Source organism: Pimephales promelas, chromosome 15 (genome assembly GCF_988280905.1).
Source record: "Pimephales promelas chromosome 15, fPimPro1.hap1.1, whole genome shotgun sequence".
Classification (NCBI taxonomy): Eukaryota; Metazoa; Chordata; class Actinopteri; order Cypriniformes; family Leuciscidae; genus Pimephales; species Pimephales promelas.
The window spans coordinates 12309073-12323313 of NC_142783.1; the positions used below are offsets into that span (position 1 = coordinate 12309073).

Sequence of the window (14241 nt, forward strand, 5' to 3'; positions counted from 1 at the left end):
AGTTTCTATTGTCGTTCCAGAGCTAGTCCACACATCTGACATGTATGATTGTTGTAGCTTATTCATGTTGTGTGCATGCAATAGGCGCTGAAGAAAGTCAAAAACGTGCTAACGAAACGTCTGTTTCAGTCACTGATTTCGGCCCTCCAAAGCCAGTTTGGCCCAAAACCGAAAATAGCTGTTTCGGTAATAAATTTCGGTGCATCCCTAGTAAGAACTGAAAGAATTTGTCCTGATGATTATATTTGCTTTTAATATCAGGATGTCATACTGAGAATTGTCTGAAAGAACTGCAATATTGATTGGTACTGATACTGATGAAGAAGTAACATGTTGCAGACAGAATGTGGACACACGTACAGTATGTCACCTTTGAAACCATCCACCTCTTTTCTTTCTGTTGTTCTTAAGAAGGCTCTTGTTCAGTTTCTTCCCACTGTCCACAGACCCGTGCGATCCGAGCGAGGGGGAAGCTGTTCGCATGTCTGATGCATGTCAGAGGCAGAGGCCGAACGATGGATGCTCTCCTCTCATCCATCTGGCCTGCTGTATGTATATAGGTCAAAGACAATGGAGCGTAGAGAGAGAGAACTTGGCCACTGATAAAGTGCGGCAGAAAATTAAATGTTAGCGCATTGTGGTATCATAGAAAATGACAAATGACGTGGTAATGGTCTCAAGCCGATAGCAAAGCCTGTTTCCCGGCCACATTAATTCCAGCAGGCAGGTCCGGGATGCGTCTCGTGTTCTGTTCGGTGTGACCTGCGCTGGAGGTTCTGTAATAGACCGAGAGTCTGCAGAGGAAAGCCAGAGGAGTTGGAAGATAAAGCAGCAAACTTTAAGAGGAAGCAGCAGATAAAATTCCTATTTATTTACATTTAAATAACAGTTTTCTTTCCCCCAGTGCCTCTCTTGGGTTTTAGAGTGGTTCTGTACTTTTTTTCTCCACACATAACGTTTAGTAAGGAATGACATTGTTCTGGTGAAGCTGGTGGTAGTCTTAAAGTCTGATCCTCATAGCAGGTAATTTTGGCCAAGAACCGCCACTTAGACAGGAAATAGCCGTCTGACCAAGATGTACAGTGTCTAGCCATAGTAAGCTTGGGTGGTATGACTGTACATACAGTGTAATGCTGAAAATGTGTCAGCAGGTACTGATTCTGCTATACTGTATTTGTGGTGCGATTTGTAAAATTCTCACTCCAAGCATAAAACTATAGACCATTTCACAAGATGTAAATAACACTGGTCCAGAAGCACTTCCTGTTTCAGTTTTTTAACACTACATAAAAGCTGGGATAAAATACAACCAACAGAACATTTAAAACTGAATCAAAAAGTTAAACATCTTTAAGATGTTTTCTTTACATGTGAAATAAAAAAAAAAAAAAAAAACAGTTACAAACTGAAACAGGAAGTGCTTCTGGACCAGTGTTGTTTACATCTTGTGAAATGGTCTATAATGCTCTGAAAACCATGTCGAACAGATAAAGGATTTCAGTCTAGACACGTTTGTTCATACTGGAAGTGTTTTATTTTTGTAACTGTTGGTTATAATGTACTAATGTATATTCCTACGTGGAAAGTATCCAGTTGTATTTATAAAGCTTTACATTTTTGTGTCTTTTGTTTTTAAGTGTTATATAATGCTCAATTTTTGCACTGATGCAGATGAATTTTGTAATGAATAATCGTATCGTCGTATCTTAAATAAATATAGTGCCTATAGTGCATTTATATATATATATATATATATATATATGTCTATTTATTTTGTCAAATAAAATTTAATTTTTAATTATAAATATTATATTTTATTATTAATATTACAATGAATTAATATTACAATGAATTTATTATTAAAAAAAATATTATATTGCTAAGACTACAAAAAAGGCTGTAAATTAGAGTTAATTTATTGTAACTTGTTTACTAACTACTATGCTTGTTTGACATCTAAACCCGGAAGTATAATTCACTGCTTCAAGATTTTCGAGAATCACTTTGAGATTTTCCTTTGGGTTTTTTTAATAAGGTTTTTCACTTTATCAGTAAAATAAGGTCTGTGGTAAATGATATTTTACGTTTTGTTCGACAAAGCAAGTTACACACACCTATACTAGAATTTTGAAGTAGTTATGTTTATTTTTTGCAGTAACTATAATACAGCTTGGGGTGTGAGTGTGTGCACTGCGCAGTTTACGTTGTAAAACAAGACACCCAAATATTGTCAAGTTATGTGTACCAAAGACTTTGTTTTACACATAAATTGATTTTTTTTTTCAAAGGAACCAGTGGTGAATTAGTCTTCCTGGTTCTCATGTCATACCTGCACCAATCTATAGTCTTAAAAAGATATTTTCAAGTATACGTCAAAGATTCAATGCCATGAACAGTCAGTGCCAAAAACAGTCAGATTGGAGCTTGCAATTTTGTGTACAAATGCATCAAATGGCCTGATAACGACGGTCTTTGACTAAGCTCGACTATTATCTCACTTTCAGCAAGTTCATGAAAAATGTTTCAAGAAAAAAGGAAAACGTCTCGAGAACAAGGCACAAGTATGTCAGCTGGGTTCGGTGAAGGTTCCTGGCATCTCAGAAATCACCACAGTATAGCAGCAGGTTTATCAATTTGAGCTGGCCAACTGCACAGCTAAATGTATGTGAAAGTTAACAAATCCCTGAGGTAAATTGAGCCAGATTTCAGCTGTCTGTGTGAGACTACTGAGGTGCGACATGCTGGATTGAACCTAATGCCTGAGGCTAGTGCAATCAAACCGACAGTTGAAGACTCTCCAGTTCCCAGCTGGGGAGAATCTCAACCACACGGCAAATGACTCACCCCAGAGCTGGGGGAGGAAGATGTGGTGACATTGTTTTTATCGACTATTAAAGCACTCTACCAGTGATGGCATTTATATTTTCTTATGTGCTAGAATTAAGGTTATGGTAGCAATAACATGCTAGTATCTGGATTACGACATTCCATCCAAATCATAGTATGTTATGATAGTTTGCCAGAGGTGCACTGCAAACCCGAATAAATGGGCAAAGCTAAATGAATCTGAGGTAATCAGTTACATAAAAATGTCCGAAATGTTTGCAGAATTGGCAGATTTTAATTGTATATTCATACACTTTAATTGCAGTAAACGTTAAATATTTGAGTAAGCAACTTAAAATGATCATGCAATCTCAACTTAACTATCTTTAGTAGCGGAAAAGCTTCAACTAGCTCATTCAGCAAATGCTAACTTGCTAATTGGTAACGCAATGATTTAATATTATTAGCATAGCAAAGCAATTGCTGAATGAAAATGGGAATATAGAACATTTAACATATATCAGTTAATCCTTACAAACCCCCACATACACATAACAGAAATTCAGGTTAAATTTAAGTTTGTCTAAATTAAAAGAAACAAGCTCATAAAACTCAAAACAATTAAATGATTTAGATTACTTAAAATGTCTCAGTTTTGTGAACTCAACAATAAAGTTTTTTATTTTAAAAAAAGACTAAGCTAGTTTGTTGCTGAAATGTTCTTTTCAGCATTGGGCATTGTCGGATTATGCATTAAACAAGTGGGATTTTTTTACTCACTCACAATTGTTTCCATGTGGAATAAAACAACAAATGAGTGTTTTACCCAACAAGGAACACTTGGAAGATGTAATTTAGCTTTTTTCAGCCTATGAAAAAGAAACGTTGGTAAAATTGTAGGCCTGTCAAAAAGTTCAAATTAACGCAATTATCTTTTTGTAGTCAATGTCTTTGCATTCAGTTCCTTTTTAAGGAAATCTAGCATAATGTGAGAAGCGTTTTGGCGCCGATGAAGAGGTACTAGAGCCTTACTTATAGGGCTGCGGGGGCACATTAGACAAAAAAGGTTAGGAAACACTATTATAGACCCATCGGTAGCAAAGCGGCAGAACCGGGAGAGCGATTCACACGGCAGGAACTCGCTCAGTCTGTCCGTAATGCGTGTCTGCGAGGGGGTAACGTGTGTGTCCTCCCCTGTGGTTGACTTGTGCGGTGATGCATTTGTTAGCGACGTGAAACAGCGGCAATGACAAGCAGATTTCCTCTGTGCACGTCTCTGCCAAGCGCGGGCCTGGATGTTCCTTCCTGAGTGACTGTGTAAAGTATTGACATCAGCTGAATAAATAAACATAAGCTGGGACTTCACTCCCGGCCGCTCGGATGGACAGAGAAACAGACACGCCGCTCTACGGTAACAGCCCCCTCCTTGCCTCTCTCGCCGTAACCACGCATTTACAGACAGCACAAACAAGGGCTCTCTAATCCCCGACCTCAGCGCAGGATATTTATCTTAGCCGCTAAATAAATTGATTAGAAAGCAGGAGTGAGGAGACTCGTCCATCAGGCGGATGTTTCAGGGGGAACTGCATTAGGGTGCCGGCTAGAGGACATTGCTCTGACCGACCCTCCCCCTCCTTTCCGATATCCGTTCCTCCTCCGCCATCATGCCGATCTCTCCTTCCTCTCCCATCGGAGACTGTGACATAGCTCCAGTGTTTCTCCCTCGGACACCTGCTCGCCTCCCTTTTGCATATGTACACAATATACTTAATGGGTCACCAGCTCTGGCAGAAAGAGCTGATTTTCAGAGGGGGGCGGCGGTGGAACGTGGGTTTTTTTCGGAGGCCTCGAGTTAGCTGGTCTCTTTTCAGATAATTCAGAGACAAAAGGGGCTGATTTCAGCCCGCATTCTCCACCAAGTAGGCTGTGCGCATTTCCATTTTTTATTTCAACACAAACGCTCCTCTCATCTCTTGTGAAACATTTCAACCCTCTTGGGAGGCTGTAGCGCATTGTCAGAGTTTGAAAAAGTTAGCCTTCTTTATTGTTTATGAAACTAGCCAAACTCTATTTTTGTGGTTTATATTTAGCGCGAATGCATTTTTCAGCTTGCGTGATCATTCTGGAAACTTTCCCGTAAGGAAATGCTTCCCATATGTTTCTTTGAATTGACTTTTTTCTCTTCAGAATCACAATTATTTCCATTTAGCTTCCATTATTGAGTTTATTTGGGGAATTCTTGGGTAAATACCTCTTGACTACTTGAGCTTGTAGTCATTTCTTAAAGTTGCTGGCTGACAATTAATTCAGACTGAAGTAATTCAGTAGCTCAGTTTAGGACGCTCTCTCTCTCTCTCTCTCTCTCTCTCTCTCTCTCCTCTCCACAGTCTGCTGTGGAACGCAGAGGAAAGGAAAGTATTTATGGACCGTATTACAAACCTGAAATACACTGGAACAGTGTTATGAGATTTTCTCTCCAAGCACAAGTCCAGCTCCGTAACGGTTTGAGCGTTTGATTTAGAGTCGTGTATTGAGTAGCAACCTTCTTTGGTTGTGTTCGGTCTGCTGTTTGACATCACGTAGTGGGATAGACTGTAAGCGCACAAGGCAACAGTGTTTGTTTGTATGGAAAATGTTAAAAGTAACATGGCAGGTTTAATCGCGTCTGTCCTGCGGTCGCTCAGGATCCACTTAGTTAAAGTGACCCAGCGCGTGTGGGCCGGGAAAACCTCACACTATGGCCGACACGTTTCCAAATGTGATTTTCCACCCGAGTCACATCGCTCACGCTCTCCTTCCTAAGATTTTATTGGAGCTGAAATCTAATTTATCATAATTCAAACATGATTCAAAGCACATGTCTTTCAGTTGTCTAAGCCATTTGTTTCATTCAAATATTTGCTTTGCTGGAGTTAATCCCACATCCAGTAAATCACATTTCAAAGCTCTGCGGCATTTCAGACGAACGGCATGATGGATGTAGACTGGACGACGTGTGTGTTTTGATCAGCGATGGGCGCTTTAAGCAGGTGTCAAAACGTTTCTAAACAGAGCTTGTTTATTCTGATTTACGTTACTAGCAAACAATTTTATAGAATCGTGCAAATGAAGTGATTTACGAGACTAGCTAAATATTTGGGAATCCGGAACAAGTGTTATTTGAAACATGCTGGCACATCGATTTTGTACACTTTTGACAGGCCTGAAGGATTTTCGGTGTCATTTAATGTGTGCTAATGCTATTCTTTTAAATGTCTGCAAATTCATCAGATGTCAGGTTAGCATATCGTTTAGTTTCATTTGCAAAGTTTTATTTGCATAATGATGTTAGCTATATAGTTAGTCTAGCTGTCAGCTGTTTTTTAAAGGAAATGTAAACAAATCGACAGTCTTATAATTGGAGATACTATTGTTACTCGCATAACAACCATGCAAATAAAATAACACATAGGACTTATTCTGATTAAAGATTATGAGGGCACATACATAAAAAAAAATGCACGGATAAATACTGCAGTATTGCATAAATAATAAACCGTATTCACTTTATAGCCCTTAATCCTGTAATTGTGGAAAAATGTGGGCACAGAAGACTCAGGTGTGATCCTAATTTTTATTTATTATAAATGTTTTATGACTGTCTTCGATAAAGTTTTGTCTATCCATTTATGGTGTTTTTTTTTAATTTGGAGGTATTTTTGAATTTATTTACTTCAAAAAGTACCATATTTTCTATGTAAATTATGCTTATTTTTAAGTTTTATTTTTTAATTTTTTTAACTACATTAAAATATTATTCTAATAAGTTTTTAGAGCTAAAACCTAAAGATGAAGTGACTTTACTGTCACCTGGTGTCTTAGGCTATGTTTACACGGAAACGATTCTGAAAAGAAAACTCAAAAGTGGCGTTGCGTTATCACTTTTTATTCCGCATTTAGACGAGCGTTTTGGGTGGGAAATCTGCGTGCATATGGTGACGCAAAAGTGTGTGAAATTCAACGTAGTATGCACTCCAGGCAGCTAGGTGGCAATGTGGAGCACTGACACACAACAACACCAAGTCCGCGTGCCTGCGTACAACCTTCGCTGTCAAGCAGACTTTTGCGTTTTTACCGCGGCAGTGGAGCGTTTTTAAGATTTCCACTCTGGAGGGTGGTTTCACTTTTTTGCGTTTTAAAGACTCAAAAACGCCGTCGCTGTGTAAACGAAAGGCACATCCAATGAAATATTTTTACGTTTTCACCCGCGAGCGTTCTTGTGTAAACAGAGCCTTATTTTGGCTCATTTTAGAATGCTCTAAATTACATTTTTTTCCCATTCATTTCTATGGGTGCCCATTTTTGACCCAAATACAAGGAGTTTTGATTTTCACCCACTTAACATTGTAGAATTGAGTACAAAAAAAAATTGTGTGTGTTCATGAGGCAAACTTAGGAAAGTAGCCAATTAGTCTTGTACCGCTAAGATCAAGGGAAGTATTTTTTTAAAATAATTCAAAACTATTTTGCCCACATTTGTCCAGAATGAGGTTTTAGGGTTACGTTCACACCAAAAATGATAACTGTAAAGATAAATATATTAGCCTCTGTTTATTCTTGTCTGTTGTTCGAGCTCTTTACAACAGGATGGATTGTGATTGGCTGTCAATGTTTTTATCATTCATCAGCTGGATAAAAACGTTCTGAAAGTGATTCCTTATGCCGTTTTAGCTGTGGTGTGAACTTTGCTATCCTTTAATATTGAGAACTATTTCGTTTTTGTTATCTTTATAGTTATCGTCCTTGGTGTGAACAGGCCTTTACGCATCCAGATTTTGACCCAGAAAGTCCGTCGACGAATCAAAAGTGAGTTCAGCATTTTCATTTTTTTAGTTTTGATCACATTAGTGTAATGACGTCCGATAAGTATTTATAAGGGTTTGACTCAGAATCAACTCGGCTCATCGTCAGATATGATGCCTCCAGTGTGTTTAACGTTTGAGTTTAGTCAATCACACACAGCTCCGTATGAATTTTTCAGCATCTGCATTATACATTGCTCTCAGTACTGTAGCAGCCGTGAAAGACGAGCGTTTAAACTGCGACGGCGGAGCGGGATCCTGCTATAGCAGAACAAAGGATTGCGTTTCTCTCCCTCTCTGTACTAACAGCATCCTGCACACTGCTCCTCTGTGACTCCAGAGCGAAGGCATTCCCGCTCTGTCATGGGAAAGTGTTCACGGAGGAAGAGAAGAGCTCTTCCACTCCAAATCTCCTTTTGTCTGAGGACCCTTAATTGGGCCCCTCTTTGAAAACCAAGGTGCTAAAAGAGGGACTTGAAATTTATTTTTCCCCATCAATTAAACAAAATGAACAATATGTTCTCAGAGAAAGAAAATCTCCTCGTCGTCTTGTGCACCTGAAAAAAAAAATAAGCTCGTCTTTTTACGCGCGCACACACATACGCACAGAGGCTGTGGGAATTTTCTCGTCTCCCCTAGTGCCGGAGATATTGGTGCCCGTGTAAGAGGGGCCTGTATTTACAAGGCTTAACGTTGTCGGAGCGGCTGTGGACGATGGAGATAACCTGACTATTACAAGCTTTGTGTCTGTGCTCAGAGATGGCAGTCAGCTGCCTCTTATTAGGCCAATTTAATTAGACTCATTTCAATAGAATTAATTAGTGCAGTGCCACAAGATTTAAAAAGGAAGGTGATTGAAGTCGTGTGTTTTTTCTCGCCTCTATAAAAAGCATTGTTTCATAATTTAATTTCAGAAGTACTTTAATAAGATCCTGGATCTTTTAGCTCTGTAGAAAAGCTGTCTGAAACCATTCTAAAGGTTTTGCACTTGCATTATCCTTGTAATTGCACCGCATGCTGGTATAAATGTCACAAGTTTTTCATTTTAAGTCAAATGTAGAGTTTTTTTATTGGAACTTTTTACATACAGAAGCCCAGTTTTAACAATCCAGTAAAAGAAGTGAGACCAATAGCACGGTTTGCATGATCATTACTGCTAACTAGATTCGCGGTGGTGTTTTATGAGATTTCTGGTTAAGAAAAACCTAATTTGTGAGAAGAAACCTTCATTCTTTTGCGGAGGATTTTAAAGTCATGAAATTAAAATGAAGCCGGTTTACTTTTAAATAAACGTCTCTGGAAATTACGTAATCGAGGCCTTACAGGCAGAGAAAAATATAATAGCTTAGATATTATTTTGAAAAAAAATATGTCAAATTTTAATCCGTAATATAGCACACTGTTCACATCGCTATCACATTGCTTTTTGATATGAATATTTTATCCACATTTCATGTTTCAATGCTGTTTGTTGAGTTTTCTCCACAGGAATGGTCAAGTTAAGCTCAGCATTTGTTGCATTGATTATTGGAAAATTAATAAAAAATATTCTAACATTTCTGGTACGCTAAGGCACTTACTTGACATTTTAAAATGTGACTAGTGCTATAAGATAGCTTTGTTGTAATGATGACAAAGATACCACAAAGTAAATAACCCAACTTCCTTGTTTACTTCGAGCTCGCAGATATTTTGCCAGACTGTTGTCTAGTATCAACAGAAGAATATACATGTCTGCATATGTGATCTGATGATGAAAACCAGACAGAAATAGTCTAAATAAAAGCCGTCTGCTACAACTTAACAACATGCCTCACTTGATGTACTTGAACACCCACAGATATATAGACTAGACATCTCGCCGCGAGTATGCCGACTTTATAATACACGTTATAATAATAATATAAGTGCTTTCACAAAAATATGACCTTTATGTTTAGGTCTCACTCTAATTGTGATTTTTGCCGTTTTAAATGAAACAAAGAGAGTTTTCTGTGGTAATTTGTATGCATCAAATGCTGTCCAATGAGCTAACGCAAGATCATTCCTGAAGTGTTAAATGTCAAGCACATCTTCAGAGGGTAAAGTAGTTCTTTTTTAAAAGCGTTTGTTGTTCCTTGTACAACCTGGCTCTCGAGCGGTTGTGTTTTGTTGCAGTCTTCGTGCTGCGGTGAGCTCAGTCTCACTCTTTAGAAGCGGTGATAGCGTCTCTGCGGGAACGACAGCACACGTGCTAAAGAAACGCGTCCTCTGCGCTTCATTCTACAAATGTCAACTCTACCAAACAACAAGAGACCCCTCTCTGTCCTGGACATGTGTGTGTGTGTGTGTGTGTGGATGGGATAAACTCCTTCTGTTTGATTTTTATCCCCCCCCCCCCCCCCATCTGATTCGGCAGTACAAGGCCATCCGGCGCTCTGTCAGATATAAATGTTGCTCTTTGATATACACGGGAGTCTAAAAGATGCTGGTATTTGCGACTATAAAATGTCTAATCTCAGCACGGCAGCTTTACGTGTGAAATGTACATCTCTAGAACATTTGATATGGAGATAAGTGGAGAAATTTGAGGAGATTTACATATTCCAGTCTTGCTCCGCTCTATGTGGTAGGTAAATTTTTAATCAGTACAGAGAAAAAATTAATTTGCTTTCCCAGAAAGGAGGAGCAGTACCAGAGGGATGCTTACAGTTTCATTAGTCGTGTTTTGTCAAAACAGCACCAACTGGCAGAACTAGAGAGAGAGGAAATAATGGGGGGGAAATACAGGCACCAAATATCCTGTATACAGGAAGTTCATAGTTTGTGAGCAGGAAACCAATGGTGAACGTGGCAATCAGAGTATGGTGAACGCAGTGATGTGAGATGGCTCACGCTGAGTCTACACTGCAAGCGACCAGCTTGAGGCCGTCTGCACTGAAAACGCGTAAGATGCACGTCACCACTGAATGTTTACTAGGTTGTGTTATAAAGGTACTAGTGCTCAAGCAGAGATGGGTTTGCCAATGGCAATAACAGTAGAGAAGTGGATTAGAAGATGACTGATACAATGGCAAATGTAATTTAATTTCATTGAAGGGGTCATGAACTGGCTTTTTAAATTTTATTATATAGTTGTCTGAGGTCAACTTATGACGTTCGCTTGGTTTTTGCATTCAAAAACATCAAAATGATTAAGTAATAGGCTAGTTTTGAGTCTACCCGAAAAACGCTGGGTTTTTATGGGCGTCTCGCACTGAAGACTTGGAAGTAAATGGCAAAAACAGTTTTGCATATTATAATGAGTTTCAACTCACCCGTCGATGCACTTGGGGGAAATTGCACTCGATCCGGTTTTGTCATCACGAGGTAGGCATCTATGTTATTTAGCTATGCGTGTAATGCACGAATTGGTGGGCGGGGCTAAACCGGGCGTGTTGAAGTAAGCGTTGATCTTCTTCTACGGGGGTGGTGTTTTAGCCTCTCTGACGTCATAGTTCCCCACTTTGAAAAACGAGTCGTTTGCTGAGTCTGGTGTCAATAAAAGCTTTTATTGGACTAACAAGGACGTTTTCAGTTCTGAAACTTACAGGATATTCTTATAATATGATGACCTCTTAGATGTCAAAAGCTCAAGGAAAATTTGATTTCTCAGTTCATGTTTTTAAGCTGACACGAGAGAGAGATAATGCTTTATTTAAATTTTCCAAGCAGTAATGGCAAAATATCATTTGAATTAGCCCAGTGCTAGTTATAACTAAACATTTTTCGAAAGAGATTATTTAGTACTCTTGGTCAGAGACCAGAAACTGGATTTAATGATTATTGTGCCTTCATGATTTCATTAAGAACTCTTTTAGTTCAGTGAATCAGTAAATCAGGAGCCTCTCCAACCAATTCAGTCAGTGAGTGAGTCATTTAGCTTTTAAATCTTTTTGACTGGTTTAATAAAAAGAATCAAATAGGAATCACTCGTTCACCACTAGTAATACAAATACATCTCACTAGAATTTATTTATATAGAATAAATAGAACAAAATCAATATCAAATATTACTAATAAATACAATAAGAAATGAGAATGTGGTTTTATCTGCATGTATACAGATGTTCAAGAACTATTAATGGTGTCATGAAAATCTTTCGGTTCCAATATAAATAATAATAATTAAACCAGTTTTTGTTTCCCAACTCTTGTCTCACTGTATCCGTCCAGTGAAGGCATGATGTCAGATTTGTGGAAATGCTGCAGCACCTGCACCATCTCTCATCTCTCTCTCTCTCGCTCTGTTGTGTTCCTGCTTTCAGGCAAAACTTTGCCTGGAGAATTTTAGATGTGAATCGCATCGATATCCTCTCGGAGAGTTTGATTAATTATATAAGGCACCGTTCAGGGACGCGTTCCCGCAACCTGTTTAACTCGGAGGGAATTCGGCATGCAGACAGATGGAGGGAGTGATGGAGGGGAAGAGAAAGGCGTTCTTGCCAAACCTCTGCTGAGGGGGAAACAATTTAGAGTGTTAGCAACTGCCTGATAAGAGGTTAACAATAGTGCGAGCTTTCCTTCTCTTCTCTCAGAGCCGTGCGGGACCATAGGGAGGAATCCAGCAGCACCGCCTGACAATCACCCGCTCTAATGTATTCATATATGGAGACACGGGAGCGTTCGCACGCCGCTTTACTGAAGTGCTCCATGAGAACGTGCGGAGTTTGTTTCTAGGGAGTGGAATAAAATGTTAAAAAGAGATGAATAACAAAGTAAAGAGCAAAATGAAAGTTTTCTTAAAAGTCTTTTGGGCCTCTGCGGCTCGTATTTGCTAAAGAAACGCTCGCTGGCAGCGCATCAAACGGCAGCTTTCTAAATTGACTGCACCGTTTTTGGAGTGCGCTAACTTTGCAGAGACGTGTTCTTGGGCACTGTTCTTAAAGGCAACATGAAATTGACTTGTTCGCATTATTGTTTGTTTTCATTATCTTTCATCAAAAAGTAATTACTTACTCCTTCTCTGAAAAGGCTTTTCTTTTTTTGCTGACATAGCCAAATCTGCTGGGGTTTGAAAAAGAATATTAGAGTTTCAGTTTTTTTTTTTTGTGTGAAAAAAAGTAAATCTTACATGCCCGTGCAAAAGTCGAGCCATAGTGGGTTGTCGTGGTTTTATGGCCCCCAGAATATTTTTTTGTATGAATATCTGAACATCCAATATATCAAAATTACGGAAGAGGATTAGGGCCAAGCAATAATAAAAAATAAAACCATCTTGAGATTAAAGTCATTATAATGCGAGATTAAACTCGTTCAATTTTGAGAAAAAAAAGTCGCAATACCATCTTGAGAATACACTCATTAAATATCGAGAATGAAGTCGTTGTGTTTCAAGAAAAAACTCGTTAAATTTCAAGAAAAAAGACGAAATACAATCTTGAGAATAAACTCATTAAATATCAAGAATAAAGTCGTTGTGTTTCGAGAAAAAAGTCGTTAAATTTCGAGAAAAAAGTCGTAATAGCATCTTGAGAATAAATTCATTACATATCGAGAATAAAGTCGTTGTGTTTTGAGAAAAAAACTTGTTAAATTTCGAGAAAAATTTCAAAATACAATCTTGAGAATAAATTAATTAAATATCAAGAATAAAATCATTGTGTTTCGAGAAAAAACTCGTTCAATTTCGAGAAAAACGTTAAAATACAATCTTGAGAATAAATTCATTAAATATTAAGAATAAAGTCGTTGTGTTTCGAGAAAAAAACTCGTTAAATTTCGAGAAAAAAGTCGAAATACAATCTTGAGAATAAACTCATTAAATATCGAGAATAAAGTCGCTGTTTCGAGAAAAAAACTCGTTAAATTTCGAGAAAAAGGTTGAAATACAATCTTGAGAATAAACTCATTAAATATCGAGAATAAAGTCGTTGTGTTTCGAGAAAAAAAGTCGTTAAATTTCGAGAAAAAAAGTTGTATTACCATCTTGAGAATAAATTCATTACATATCGAGAATAAAGTCATTGTGTTTCATGAAAAAACGTGTTAAATTTCGAGAAAAACGTCGAAATACAATCTTGAGAATAAACTCATTAAATATCGAGAATAAAGTCATTGTGTTTCGAGAAAAAACTCGTGAAATTTCGAGTTTATTCTCAAGATTGTGTTTTTTTTCTCGAAATTGAACGAGTTTAATCTCGCATTATAATGACTTTAATCTCGAGATGGTTTTATGTTTTTATTATTGCTTGGCCCTAATCCTCTTCCGTACAAAGAAAGAATAGCTTAATGCATTTTTTTTTTATCAACACTTGAATGTGGGCAAGTTTCATAAAAAAAATACACTTTTAGTTTGCACAGTCCTGTACCTCGCCTAGGGTCGACATTTTATTCGGTAATGTTAGGCAGTTTTGACAGTTTTGAAAAAGGTTGTGTAGTAGGACTCTCTGTGGTCATAAAAAATCCCAGGATGTCTTTCGTAAGAGCAGGGGTGTAACCCCGGCATCCTGGCCAAATTTGCCCAGTAGCCTCTGTCTATCATGGCCTCCTAATCATCCCCATATACACCAATTGGCTTCATCACTGTCTCCTCTCCACCAGTAAGCTGGTGTGT

General features: G+C 38.1%; 1 protein-coding gene across 5 annotated transcripts in view; it reads left to right on the forward strand.

Moving 5' to 3' along the window:
* The window catches only part of npas3 (neuronal PAS domain protein 3), a 385360-nt gene that overhangs the window by 29665 nt on the left and 341454 nt on the right, over positions 1 to 14241 (forward strand). For 2 of the 5 annotated variants that reach the window (XM_089120156.1, XM_089120157.1), the window contains exon 2: positions 7600 to 7671. The exons of the other annotated variants lie outside the window; for them this stretch is intronic. In XM_089120156.1, the coding sequence (XP_088976282.1) occupies positions 7600 to 7671 (72 nt within the window). The remainder of the gene's footprint in view (positions 1 to 7599; positions 7672 to 14241) is intronic. 5 annotated transcript variants of the gene reach the window in all.